Source organism: Oxyura jamaicensis, chromosome 13 (genome assembly GCF_011077185.1).
Source record: "Oxyura jamaicensis isolate SHBP4307 breed ruddy duck chromosome 13, BPBGC_Ojam_1.0, whole genome shotgun sequence".
Lineage (NCBI taxonomy): Eukaryota > Metazoa > Chordata > Aves > Anseriformes > Anatidae > Oxyura > Oxyura jamaicensis.
The window spans coordinates 7,354,600-7,369,268 of NC_048905.1; the positions used below are offsets into that span (position 1 = coordinate 7,354,600).

The 14,669-nt window shown below is 57.1% G+C and overlaps 1 protein-coding gene across 5 annotated transcripts in view; it reads right to left on the reverse strand.

The window, feature by feature from the left end:
- The window catches only part of LOC118173895 (protocadherin gamma-C3-like), a 38,389-nt gene that overhangs the window by 12,763 nt on the left and 10,957 nt on the right, over window positions 1–14,669 (reverse strand). For 2 of the 5 annotated variants that reach the window (XM_035338855.1, XM_035338852.1), the window contains exon 2: window positions 3,557–3,615. In XM_035338855.1, the coding sequence (XP_035194746.1) occupies window positions 3,557–3,615 (59 nt within the window). The other 3 variants (XM_035338856.1, XM_035338854.1, XM_035338853.1) reach the window with 3 other exon arrangements.

Consider the following 14,669-nt stretch of genomic DNA (forward strand, 5'->3'; position numbering starts at 1 on the left):
AGAAAGAAAGAAAGAAAGAAAGAAAGAAAGAAAGAAAGAAAGAAAGACCCCTCCTATCCTTTGCAGCTCTGCCATCAGCACTGCTGCAGCATCTCCACAGCCAGCTGCAAACCCCCCTCGGGGCAGCCGAGGTGCTGCTGGTGCTGCTTAACAGGCAAGTGAAGCGAGCATCCACATTTCACGTCCAGCCTGGGAGGGAGAGCACTGGAAACCAGTGGCACGGGGAGATTCAGGGCTAGAGCCCTCCACCCTCCTTTGCAGCTTTGCTCCTCCCTCCCCCAGCAGTGGGGCTCTCACACTGCCCCCTACCCCCTGGCGAGGCTCCCCCAATGTCTTTCTGGGCTTGTCCCCATCGTCCCATGACAGGAGGGTTCCCCAGATCTTCTGCCACCCAGAGCCTTCCCCTGCTCCAGGTGGCAGACCCTGACCCGAGGCCAGCGCTTTGCTGAACACACTGGTGCACAGAGATCCAGCCAACAAAGATGCTTGCTGGGAAAGTACCACCGATGCACAGGGCTGATTTTTCTTACCCCTGTACCAGTCCCAGCCCTTATGCTGTCCCCCTACACACCATGCCCAGGGACTTCCCGTGCTGCCAGCCCCAGGGGATGCCCTGCGGTGCTGCCAGGTTCCACGCCTGCACCGCTTGGACTGTTCAGCACTGTAATCCCCACTACAGCCACTGGTCTGATTTGTCTGGGAATTGCTTTTGCTGCTCAGTATTATTCTGTATTCATTAACATTTGCCCAGAGACAGCATAGGTGAATTTTTTTCTTCTTCTTTTTTTTTTTTTTAGAAAATAAAATAAAAACATGATTATACGAATCAATTTATCTTCCATTTTCTCCCAAATGAGATTAATTGAGAACCACTCTACTCAGCTACAGGACTGGCTCCCTACCGCGTTTTTAAAGGATGCTGTCTGACCTCTATTTTCTGAGCATGTGCAACCAGAGCTTGTCTGTGTTTCAGATCACAAAGGAACAATCCCTCTCTGTTGTTCCATAACGGTGTGCTCTGAATGCAGTGACGTATGAGATCGGGAGATGGTCCCTGCTTTACTGACCTCACCCTGAGCTTCGGCTGCTTCCAGGTGCTCGGAGGCACATGGGATTTGTTTCGGTGACAGGGCTATGCTGAGAAAAGACAGCATTGTTCCCTCTTCCAACCGACATGAAGACAGCACAGGAGAAATCACAACATGGGTTTTTAGCCTGCTTTCTGGCTTAGGGTCAGTGGCTCCTGCTGGGACCAATTCAAACTTCAGCCTAAGCCGCCTTGCCTTTATTGCTATTTAATTTGGAGCAGGCAAATGCAGTTAAGAGCACATCTCTCTCTCTCTCTTAAATTTTTCTTTTTTGTTTTTTTTTTTTTTTTCCCCAGCTGCCTGTGCTCCCCAGGCCCCAAGCAAACGGGTGTCAGAGGGGGACATGTATCAGCAGGAGGTGACATGCCTGCACACGAGCAGCTGCCCTTGCACCCTCCTCAGTAGCTGGGTGTTCACACACTAGACATGGAAATGCATGGCGGAGCACGGGAACGGCACGGGGGAGCAGCCTGGGCACTGAGCATAGGGTAATTTTTCTCATACTGTTTGACGTTTTAACACAGGTTTAGACTAAAAACACCTCTCCTGATTTAAATCTGGGGGGTGAAGGTCACTGTCCCATGAGAAAAGGTCCCTGACACAGGTAGGTCTGCACTGCACCAGCGCCGTGCCTTGAGCTCTGGTGTGATGCTGGAGAGGGGAGCAGTAATGCTGCTCTGACAGGGCTCATTTGCCCACTTCTCACAGCAAAACTATTACAGTGGCTCTTGGGTGCTTCTGCATTAACAGGGTTTTCCAGTTAATTGTCATTTGAACTAGAGCATAAATGGCTAGGAAGATTTTTCTTGATTAAAAAGTTTTCAGTGCTGGGGATTCAACAGAGCTCTGAGAAAACTTTTCCAGCAATAGCCTTGTTTTAAAGCCCATGCTTGGTTTCTAGTAGGAATACATTTAGCTTTACATCAAATCCTCAATCCATTTTACCTTTGTTGGCCAGGAGAGGCTAATGACAAAGTTTAATTGCTGCAATGCTCATTACAACTGTCAGCAGTCTCTTAACTTTCTTTCTGCTAAGCTAAAAGATCGAGCCGAGCCAGGGAAAGACTCAGACACAACCAGCTGCTGCCAGTGTTTAACTGCAAGCTCCGACACCAAAATCCAGGACCTGACGGATGGCACTATGGCATGGTCACATCCTCCCTGGGAGCTGCCCAGGAGGCCACCAGGAACCACGGAGCACAGGGACGTGGTGACTCCTCTGCAGCCACATGGGGCCTGAGCCAGCCAGCCAAGGCAGCGCAGCACACAAATTTCCTCCTGCTGCTGTAATCTTTTAGCATAGGAGTTATTCTGGAACCAGTCTCCTCATACTCAATAACCTCATAACCTGTGGCTGGGGTACTTGCAGAGGAAGGTGGTCTCCCAGGGTAAGTCCTTTCTTACCCTGACGGTCCTCCAGGAAGCTCCCTCCTTCAGGAGGACCTCTCCCCATGCCTAAGCACTAGGAGGGAAGACAGGAGAGGTGAAGGGCACCTGCTCAACATTTTCCATCATTGCTTTCTCCCCGTGGACCACAAAGAGTAAACTTTTCTGGGCCAGAGGCAAGAGAAAGAGATCAGGGGACGGGTGCTCATTTGGGAGGCCAGTCTCTGCTCTACTGCCAGGGCTTGTTACCTTTTTGACATTATGCACAAATCAGCAAAAACTCAACCATGGTTTTGAGAGTGAGACCAGAGTTTGGGTCTCCTTCCAGGCTCCTTCCTGTTAGTCTCCTGACCCCTTAGATTTAATTTTGCCTTCCTTAGTCGCTCTGCTCCATTGCCCAGCTCCAAGGAGCACAGAAGGCTCTGCACCCGGACAGAGCAAGGAACCACCCTGTGCTGGTGCTGGTGCTTCCCAAGGAATGCAGGACAGGGTCCAAACACCCAAACAAAATGAAGCTCAGTTAGGTGGGGCAGGGGCACATTTCTCTAGCAGGGCCTCTGGGGACCTGGGACCTATCCACACAATCTCTGGCTGCCATAGAGGCTCACACAGCAGTAGGACATGAGATGCTCAAGCCAGAGCAAGCAACACACTTCAGCAGCTGGTAAAAGAACTCAGAGTTATTTCCCCTTGCCTCCAAGCAAGGGTAGAAATCATGATACTGGACTCCAAATCTGCAGAAATTGAGACCAAATGCTCAAAATGTGCTTCAGATAACAAGCCTGTCTATGTGAAGCATGTTTTTCAGTCATTTAACCATCTCACAACTCCATCTCCCCCCTGTTCCTAACTGTCCTTGTAGACACCAACACAGGACACCTTTGCAGAGAGCTTTCACACCACCATCAAACAGAGCTGACATAGACACCTCCCTTATTTCTGGCCCTGTAGCTGGGCAGTTCTACCAGCAACAGGGAAACCCCATCCTCAGAGCTGCCCGCTGAGGCCTTCCCAGCACTGAGAGCAACACGGAAAAGAACAAAACCTTCGCCCAACACATACACGGAGAAAGATGCACTTACCCACTGGTTCCAGGTCTCTGGGTCTGAGAGAAGCGCCAGTCTGTGTTAGGCTGAGCTTGCTGCAGAGAAAATAGAAAAGAGTTTTAATACCTCTATTCTTGCCTTTGAAAATGAAAGGGAACCAATCCTGGATTACTTCAGTCTAGAATATCAGCGTATTCTTTTGAAGTAAAACAAATCAATTAGAACAACAGGAAAAAAAAAAAAAAAGCTGCTTCCCCCCCTCGCCTTTTTCTTCGGAGTATTTCTGAACCAGCATGAATACTAAAAAAGCATGACAAAAACTATTCAGCAAATCATCTTCTGGAGCAGCTCAGGAAACCAGGCTGTGAAAGAAATGAAGCATGAAATAAACTGATAAGGGCATCAATCCAGCAGGAGGAATCGTACCAAAGTAATGAGCTTGGAGGAGTGGGGGAGGCAGAGCTAATTGATATCTAGAAAGATGCTTTTAATGCCAGAAGGTAAAATGATAACAGACCTTCCTAATCTGTCCTTCTTCTGTCCTTAACAAAGCCTGCCTGAGATCTTGATTTCACACATTGTATTTGAATGACTTTTCCTAGATGCTGTAGCCTTGGAGCATTACAATATTTTTTCTGTCCTCAGAGAAAAGAATGAACTTCCGACAGCAAAAAAAAAAAGACATTATTTGTTTAGGAGGCACAATAAACTTCAGACACAGCAGCATACTTTGCAACTTCATTAGTAAGCCTGGTATCACTTGCTGCTCCTGTTATTTTAGCATCAGACAATGGGCATTTTGTAAATAAGGAAGGACACGAAGCAGGCCTACATATTCTTGTTTGAATCACGCCTTTGTGAAGAGCACTAAATAGCAGAACTGTTTGCTGTCTGGAAGACACATACTTCTGAAAATCGTAATCTTCTTAATTAACTCCAGAATGATATTACACTACCTGGAAAGGACAACATTTCTCTCAGTTACCTTAGGAAGGAGCAAATCACAGTCTATACAGTGGAACATCAGTTTTATAGGATTATTCTGCTTGTACATGCAATTACTAAGGCAAAGTGAAAACGGGTACAGCTGACCTAGATTTTTCTTCAGCAGATGTGATTTTACTAATTTCGCCACAGCTTTGATGATTCTCATGAAAGAATACATTAGAATAAATTACTGAGCTCCCTAGAATAAAGGCTCAGCTGCTACCCGTGCTGCATGCAAATCACCCTGTTTGAACACTTGCCCTCCAGATTTTAGATCCACGTGTTTTTGCACACACTGACACACAACCTCCCCATTAGATAAGCCCTTCCCAATCTATTTTTTGAATTCCTGTTGCAATTACTACTTTCAAATTTAGGGCAGGCATTTATGACACAAAGTGACTTTACTTTTTATATCCCAAGGTTAAAAAAGCTACAGCTAAATGCAGTCGCTTATATCTGTATTTAGACATCCGAATACATATGGCTGAAGTTTTCGCAGCACGCCGCTGCCCAGGTCTCTGCAAGTCCAAGGGCGTGTAAGGTCACCAGGATCTTTGCAAACAATGACACTGATTTCAGTGCTGAGCAGGGAATTCAACCCCTCACTTGAAACTACCAGGCTGGAAAGTAATCCCTCGCCAGGGCACCATCAGTAACTAATAACATTTGAGAGTCAAGATGTGAGAAACATCCACAAAACACCTCTAAAACAGAGCAAAAGAAACACCGAGCAACTTTGCTTTCAGGTCACCTCCTCCTGGCTCTACTTCCATACAGCGGAGAGAATAAAGGGCTTAAACAGCATAAAGGAGTTAAGCACCCACAACCCCACTTTCCCAAACGTGCCAGGAATCACTTTAAAAAGAAAAGAGCACGGACGGGGCCAAGACAAAGCTCTCAGGCTTTGATTTCACGGTGATGCCCAGCCCCTTCCCCCACCTCCAGCAGAGCCAAACCTTTCCCCTGCCACCTCCCAGGAGGGGACAGTCACACTCATGCCCTGCAGCCACCTCCGGCAGCAGCAGGATAGCCAGCGAGCAGCCAGGCAGCCCGCATCACGCAGATGGCTGCATGTAGCAAGGACAGTGAGAACCCCCCATCTCTTACCCCATCGCAGGGACTCGCTAAGGTGCTGGCCACCTGCTCGTAGGCAGCCATGGTCTCCGCAGTGCTAGAATGGCTGAAAGGTTTCACAAAGAGGAAATCGCTCTGCTCAGACATGGGGGAGAAACAAGAGGTGTAACTCTGTGCCTGGGAGGTCAGGCCCGCTCCTCCCACGTCCAGGTACTTGATGAAGCCATCTGGCTTCAGCTGCCCATGGAAATGGGAGGTGGGCTTGCGGGCAGACCCTCGGCAGCAGCCCGCAAGGGTCCAGCTGCCAGAGCCTGCTTTCAGACACCGGGCAGCTGCCACAGCAAACATCACGCAGGACACGAGGGAAATGGACACCAGGGAGATGATGAGGTAAAGTGTTAGGTTTGTATCCTTAGGAGAAGATCTGGGGAGGTCCAAGGACTTGGCAAAGTCCTGCACGCCATCTTCCTCTGGAGAAATGACTATCACCACAGAGGCCGAGAGGGACGGTGTCCCATTGTCCCTCACTTCGACCACCAGCCGGTAGGGGACTTCTGTCTCTCTGAGAGCCTCTGCGACCCTTATCTCCCCTGAGCGGCGTTCCACAAGGAAAGGCACAGCTTCAGCGGTCTCCTGCAGCTGGTAGGACAGCCAGGCATTATGGCCACTATCGGCATCCACAGCTACAATTTTGGTAACCAGATAGCCGGGTTCTGCCAAGGAGGGGATGGTTTGGTGGAAGGCAGAGCCCTTGGGAATGGACGGGTAGACAATGGTGGGGGCGTTGTCATTCTGATCCAGGATGAACACATGGACCACAGCAGTGCTGCTCAGTGCAGGAGACCCAGCATCCTTCACCTCTATGGGCACCTGGAACATCTTGTCCTGCTCATAGTCCAGAGCCCGCACGGTGTAAATGGTGCCGTTGTCTGGGTCTATTCGAAAATAGCTCGAGATAGGTATGTCTTGCATGCCACTGTCCAGGATGGAGTAAGACAGCCTGGCATTACTACCCTCATCAGGATCAGATGCCAACACTGAGAAGACAGACGTTCCAGGAAGAGAGTTTTCCTGAACATGAGCTGTATCAAAAGGGGTGGAGAAGTTTGGTGCATTATCATTAATGTCGGCAATTTGGAGATAGAAGGTTTTTTGTGTGGCCCTGGGTGGGGACCCTGAATCTGTAGCCCTCACCGTGATGTTGTATCCACTGGCCTTCTCCCGATCAAGGGGACCATTTGTGACCAGTGAGAAGTGCTCTTTGAAAGACGACACCAGTTTAAAAGGGAGCTCTTTTGCTATCTGCAGACGGACCTGCCCGTTGTCACCAGAATCACTGTCCTTGACACCAATGAGGGCAATCACCGTTCCTGGGGTCGCATCCTCCTGCACTGGGCTGGAGAGCGAGGTCAGGACAATCTCTGGGCTGTTATCATTGATATCGATTAATTCCACTCGCAGGTGACAGTGTCCTTCCATGGCCGGGGACCCCTTGTCCCGGGCTCGAACAGCAATCTCGTAAGCACTGGATTCCTCATAATCCAGCAGGGCTTTGGTTCTGATCTCCCCTGTCCGGGGATCTAAGGTGAACAGCCTGGTGAATTTACCAGGTGCATTGTTGCTGGTTTTGAAAGAATACTCCACGTCCCCGTTGGGACCCTCATCCAGGTCGGTGACGTTCAGCTTGGTGACCAGAGTGCCCACCGGCACGTTCTCCTCCAGATATACCTTGGATATGGGCGGGTCGCAAACAGGAGGATTGTCATTTGCATCCAGGACGTGAATGGTGACCTTGGCAGTGCCAGATTTCACCGGATTCCCTCCGTCCAGGGCTGTCAGTGTTAGGTGATGAACAGCCACTTTCTCTCTATCCAGTGCTTTTTCAAGTACGATCTCGGGCATTTTAACACCATCCCCTCTCACGTTGATACTCAGGGCAAAATGCTCGCTGGGGCTAAGCTCATAGGTGGAGATGGAGTTGGAGCCCATATCCGGGTCTTCCGCCACCTCCAGCGGCAGCCGAGTCCCGGGGTTGGCCACCTCGGTGATCTCCAAGGCCACCACCGGCTTGGGGAACTGCGGCGCGTTGTCGTTCACATCGAGGACATCCACCTCAACACGGTGGAGCTGGAGGGGGTTCTCCAGGACGAGCTGGAGGTGCAGCAAGCATGCGGGGCTCTGCCCGCACAACGCCTCGCGGTCCAGCCGGCTGTCAAGGAGCAGCACACCCGCCGCCAGGTCCACCTGGAAGTGCCGCCGCTCACCCTCGCTCACCAGGCGCAGGTTGCGGGCTGCCAGGCTCCGCACCTCCACTCCCAGGTCCTTGGCCACGTCGCCCACCGGCGAGCCCGGCTCTCGGTCCTCGGGCACGGAGTAACGGAGCTGGGCGCTGCCGGGCGGCTGCAGGCTGGAGAAGGCAGCGAGCAGCAGCGGGAGCTGCCATGGCAGAGCCCGGCTCCTCGGCATGCCGAGCCGGCTGTCCTAGCCGGCAGGAAGCGGCTCCGAGCAGCCTCCCCCCGCTGCCGGTCCCGGGAGCCGCCGCCGCCGCCGGAGCCCCCGCGCCCCGGCTGGATCCGAGCGCGCTGCGCCGGGGCAAAGCCGCCGCCGGAGCCACGGGAGCGGGGCAGGGAGGGAGAAAGGGAGGAAGGGAGGGAGAGAGGGAGGAAGGGAAGAAGGGGGGGAGGAAAGGGACGGGGGGGGGGGGGGGGCGGCTGCAGCCCGGCCGGCTGAGCGGCTCCCCGGCACACAGAAGGCGCACAAAGTCGGCGAGCGGCGGGGATGGACCGAGTGACAATTCTACGTCTTCCAACAGCCCCCTCCTCCTCCTCCTCCTCCTCCCTCTCTCTCCCTCCTCCTCTCCCTCCTCCACCGCCTTCCCCAAAATACGCACGGAGCTGCCTCCCCCCCTCCCTGCTCCCGCCGCCGCCTCCACTCCGCCCCCGCTGCGCCGGGAGGGCGCCGGGGATTCCCGGCACCGGGAACCGGGGACTCCCGGCAGCTGAGAGCGGGCACCGGCCGGCAAAGCCCCCCCCCACCTCCCCACAGGCGGCCGGGGGGGCCGCGTCCCGAGCTGGGGGGCGGGGAAGATCCAAGCCCGCAGGTGCCGGAGCTGCCGTGGGGCTGGGGACGGCACTGCCCGCTCCCGAGCTCACCTCGCTGGGCTCCGGCGGGTTCGCACCGGCTGCACCCACGGAGGGTTTCACAAACACGAATTCGCTGATATCAGAGACGGGCGAAAAGCAGGAGCGGTAACGCGGGGCAGGGGGTGCCGTGGCTGTCACCTGGACGCCCATCACCGTGTCCCCTTGCTTGGGCTCATAGTGCAAGTGCCCAAAAATGTGGCTGAGAGGGGGCTGAAGCGTGGCCACGCTCTCCACGCAGCAGCCCTGGGTGGTGGGCGCGGGGCCCCGCCGCAGACACCGCACGCCCAGCACCGCCAGTCCCACCAGCGAGACAGTGGAGATGAGCACCAGGGAAACAATCAGATAAAGCGTGATGGTGGGCAAGCCCCCGCCGTCTGTGCCCTGAGCCTCAGAGCCCTGCAGGGCCTCGGGGCCCCGCTCCTCCACCAGCACCACCAGTGTGACGGCTGTGGAGAGTGGAGGCTCCCCGGCATCCCGGACCACCACCAGCAGTTCGTGTGCAGAAGCATCCGTCTCCTGCAGGGCCCGGGTGATCCGGATCTCCCCAGAACGCAGGGCCATGCTGAAAAGCCCTGGCTCAGTGGCTTCCACAAGGTGGTAGGAGAGCCAGGCATTGCGCCCCGAGTCCGCATCTATGGCCACCACCTTGGTGATGAGAGCAAGAGGGGCAGTGGAGGGGGAGATTCGCAACTGGGTGGTGGAGTCCTCCCCGACCCTGGGGAAATGCACCCGTGGGGCGTTGTCGTTCTGGTCCACGATAAAAACATGAACCAGTGTCCTGTTCCTCAGTGCCGGGGAGCCACCATCAGAGACCTCCACGTGGAACTGGAGATAGGTGGTTTGCTCATAGTCAAAGGGGAGTTTGGTGGAGACCTGGCCACTTGTGGGGTGTATGGAGAGGTAGCGAGTTGGATCCACGCCTGGATCTGTCCCACCAGCTCGCAGGATAGAGTAGGAGAGGCGGGAGTTCTGCTCCGAGTCGGGGTCAACAGCAGAGACAGTAACCAGCACGCTGCCCACTGGGTTGTTTTCTGCCACCAGCACTTCATAGGATGCTTGCTCGAACTGGGGCGCGTTGTCATTGACATCCGCCAGGGCAATGGGCAAGATGGTGTGGCGGGAGAGTGGGGGACTGCCCAGATCCGAGGCCGAGACAGTGACGTTGTAGTAGGCAATGTGCTCCCGGTCCAACTGGCTGCTGGTTAGCAGTGAGTACTGGTGCTCGTAGTCCTTGCGCAGCTGGAAGGGAAGATCTGGAGACACATGACATTGGACCTTGCCCTGCTCACCGGAGTCCCTGTCTCTGACGTGTATGACAGCCACCACCGTGCCTGGTGGTGCATCCTCACTCAGAGAGCTGGAGAAGGAGGTAAGAATGACCTCGGGGGCATTGTCGTTCACATCAGTGATTTCCACCACCACGCTGCAGTGCTCTTCCATTGTGGGCGACCCCATGTCCTTGGCTTCCACTTCGATCTCATACACTGTTGCCTCCTCAAAGTCCAGATTGCCCTGGACACGGATCTCCCCAGTTTGCTCGTCAATGGCAAAGATCTGGCGTAAGGCAGCTGAGTTGTGGCTGCTGAGGGAGTAGCGGATGTCTCCATTGGGCCCTTCATCCACATCAGTGGCATTTAGCTTCACCACGAGGGTGCCGAGTGGCGAGTTCTCCACCAAGCGGGCTCCATATGATGGTCTGTCAAAGACCGGGTGGTTGTCATTGGCATCCAGGACCTGAATAGTGATGTGCATCTTACTGGACTTGGGAGGGGAGCCCCCATCCTCGGCGGTCAGGACGAGGTGGTGGAAAGCTCTGAGTTCCCGGTCCAGGGCTCTCTCCAGCACTAGCTCGGGGAACTTCCCACCATCCGTGCGCGCCTTCACATTGAGGTTGAAATTCTCGTTGGCACTCAGGTGGTAAGTCTGCAAGGTGTTGGTGCCCACGTCGGGGTCCTGGGCAGGCTGGATGGGGAAGCGGGCACCCAGGGACGCCAGCTCGTAGATGCGCAAGGACACGTCATCACTGGGGAACTCTGGGGGGTTGTCATTGATATCCAGGATCTCCACCTCAATGCGGTAAAACTCCACTGGGTTCTCAATGGCGAGTTTCAGGTGGAGGAAGCAGCGGGCGTTCTGCCCGCAGAGCTGCTCCCGGTCTATCCGCTCACTGACCATTATAACCCCGGTGTTCACATTGACGGAGAAGTACTGGGAATCCGAATCGGACAGTACCTGCAGATTAGCTGCCGCCAGTTTCGCCACATCGGTGCCCAGGTCCTTCGCGATATTGCCCACGAAGGCGCCCCGGGTGAGCTCCTCCGGGATGGTGTAGCGGATCTGGGCAGAGGAGCTGTGCAAGAACAAACAGAAAGAGAAGACGCGGGGCAGCCCCAGGCACCGGCCCGCCTTCCCTGCCCCCAGCATCCTGGCCGGCGGCCGGAGAGCGATGCCCTCGGCGGAGGCCGCCCGCGCTGCGGGGCCGCGCTCAGCGCTCACCGCTCCCATTCATTGTTTGGGGCGGCCGCGGCTCGACGGGGGGGGCGCCGCGCAGCCGCCCCGCCATTGGTTCCGAGTACCTCGGCGCTCCGCCAATCGCCGCGCTCCTTCCCCAGGACAGCAACACCGGCACCAATCGCGGCGCGCAACGGCTGCCGAGCGGCGCGAACCCGAGCGACGGCGGCCGCCGCCCCCCCCCGCGCCCCTCACGTCGGGGCGGGGGGACAAAGGCGGCCCCCGCCCCGCCGAGCCCCGGGGGAGCGGCCCCGGGGGTCGGCGCCGTCCGGCCCCGGCCCGGCACCGCCCTTCCCTGGCCCCGGGGCGCTCACCTGGCCGGGGTCCTGCAGAGTGCCGGTAGCGGAGAGGAAAGCCCCGGTTTCCCTCGGGAGGGTGCCGGGGGGCGGGCAGGGGCGCAGGAAGGTGAAGTCGCTCCGGTCGGAGCCGGGAGAGAAGCAGGTGCCGTAGCACTGGGTCTGGGAGTCAGTGGGCCGCAGGGTGACCTCCATGTACTTGAGAGTGCCGTCGGAGCTGAGCTGCAGCTTCGGGCTGGAGTGCTTGAAGAAGTCCCGGGACGGCGACTCGCTCAGCCAGCAGCAGCAGGGCGAGGCGGCGGCACGGCCCCTGCGCCGCAGGCACCGGGCAGCGAGGAGGGTGACAGTGGCGAGTGCCACGGTGCTAACGGCTGCCAGTGCGATGATCAGGTAGAGGGTCAGGTCTGGCTTCTCCTTGGCACCAGACAAGAAATCCCGAGGCTTGTAGCTCTCCTCTAAGGCCTCCTCCTCCAGGGCCACGCTGATGGTGACGGTGGTGGAGAGCGGTGGCTCGCCATTGTCAGACACCAGGACGAGGACCTGCTGCGCCGCCATGTCTGTGTCCCGCAGGGCACGTGCCGTCCGCACCTCCCCGGTGTACAGGGACACGTGGAACAAGGAGGGGTCGGTGGACTGCGGCAGCAGGCGGTATGAGAGCCAGGCGTTGTACCCGGCATCCGCATCCACCGCTGTCACCTTGGTCACCAGGTAGCCCGGTGGGGCAGACAGTGGGACCCTCTGGGGTGCTGGGACATCACCATCACTGGCTGGGTGCAGGATGGTGGGAGGGTGGTCGTTCTGGTCCAGCACAAAGATGTAGACTGTAACATTGGCGCGGAGAGGAGGGGACCCTGAGTCTCGCACGGCCACCAAGACTGGCAGAACCTGCAGCAACTCGAAGTCGAAGGTGCGCTGAGCATAGAGGTTGCCATTGTCAGGGTTTATGTGGACATAGGAAGAGGCAGGGGCACCCTGCACATGGCCACCCTCTATGGAGTAAACAAGACGGGAATTGTCCCCGTCATCAGGGTCCGAAGCGGAGACGGTGCAGAGCAGGGAGCCTGGTGGGCTGTTCTCTGGGAGAAAGGCATCATAGGAGGGCTGCAAGAAGCGTGGTGGGTTGTCATTCACATCGGATATGTTGAGGAGTAGCGTGAGCCTTGTGGTGAGGGCAGGAGACCCTCCATCCTGGGCAGTCAGCTCCACTGTGTACTGCAAGGTGGACTCTCGATCCAGGTTCTCCCGGGTGACCAGGGAGTAGTGGTTCTGCAGGGACCTGATGGCAAATGGCACATTGGGGGAGATTTCTAGGCTCACATCCCCGTTGGCCCCTGAGTCTCGATCCCGCACGTTGAAGAGCCCCACAACCGTCTCCAGTGGGGTGTCTTCTGGCACTGGGTTCAGCAGGGAGGTGAGCAGCACCTCCGGAGGGTTGTCGTTGGCATCTTCCACCTCTATCCGTAGCACGCAGTGCCCCTCCATCTCCGGCACACCACCATCGCGTGCTCGCACGTGGATCTCATAGAAGGGTGATTCCTCGAAGTCTAGCACACCACTCACCCGCACCTCACCGCTGCGGGGGTCCAGGGCGAAGAGCCTCTGGACCGTGTCGGAGGTGTGCACCCCAAAGGAGTACTGTGTCTCCCCATTTGGGCCCTCATCAGGGTCTGACGCATTGAGCCGGAGGAGCAGGGCCCCCAGGGGTGTGTTTTCCAGGACTTGCACCTTGTATGCGGCACGGTCAAAAGTGGGTGCGTTGTCATTGATGTCCAAGACCTGGACTGTTATCTGCGCCGTGCCCGAGCGGGACGGGCTGCCCCCGTCCACGGCCGTCAGCACCAGCTGCAGTTCTGGCTGCTCTTCCCGGTCCAGGGCACGCTCCAGCACCAGCTCCGGGAAGAGTTTGCCATCCTGCAGCTGTTTGACGTCCAGGGAGAAGTGGGAGTTGGGGCTCAGCCGGTAGGAGCCCACAGCGTTGGTGCCCACGTCGGGGTCCTGTGCGCTCTCCAAGGGGAAGCGCGTAGCCACTGCGGCGGACTCGGCGATGCGCAGGCTGCGGTGGGTGGTGGGGAAGCTGGGGGAGTTGTCATTCACGTCCAGGATCTCTACTTCGAGGCGGAAGAGCTGCAGGGGATTCTCTGTCACCACCTGCACTGACAGCACACAGCTGGCAGCAGCTCCGCACAGGCGCTCCCGGTCCAGCCGCTCGCTCACCACCAGCGCGCCAGTGTCCAGGCGCACGGCGAAGTGGCGCAGGTTCTCCTCCGAGCCCAGGCGCAGCCTGCGGCCTGGCAGCTCCTCCACCTTCAAGCCCAGGTCCTGGGCCACGTTCCCCACCACGGTCCCCACCTCTGACTCCTCAACCACCGAGTAGCGGATCTGCCCGGAGACCCAGCCCCAGCCGCAGAGCGAAAACAAACTCAGTACTTGCCATTTCCAAGCGGGTCGCTGGAGGCTGATGCTCTCCATGTTCACATGCACCTGGCCCAAGGCCGGACCCGGGACACAGCCAGCACCAGGGAGCTGCTAAAAATCCCCAGGTCTCTCTTCCACGGCTCGGGAAGCAGCTCCGGGGCTGTAGCAGGCTGTAGCTCTGGCTGCCAGCATCCGAGTGGAGGGGGTGGGCTGGGGGAGGGGAGCTGAATCACAGCCCCAGCGTGAAGGGGGGGGGCTGGGGGGGTGGGGAGCAGATCCCCTCGCTTCAGATCAGCACCCAATTGGCCGAGAGCTCCATCCCCGCTCACCCAATGGGGGCTCCGTGGAGCTGCGGGAAGCGGGGGCCCGAGCCCGCGTCAGCGGGGCTGCCACCCCCGGCCTCCAGCCTGAGTCACTTGCTCCGGCAGCTCGCTTCCCGTTCTCTGGGAAACTGCACGTCCTGGAAGCCTGCTAGGTACAAGCCCTCCCTGTTCGCTCCCGCTCCCACAATGGTGGCTTCACATCGCGCCTGCAGACAAAGGGCAGCTGTAGGGGACGCGGGCCAAAGGACTTTTCATGCCCTAATGAAAAGGTGCTTGTTTGAGCCCCGAGGTGCCAAGGGCTCTTCTCCCGCCCCTTCTCCCCCCAGCAAATGCTTTGCCCATTTGGTTGGTGCCTGCATCCAGCATCAGCCCCGCAAGCGAGGCTGCCACCGGTGCC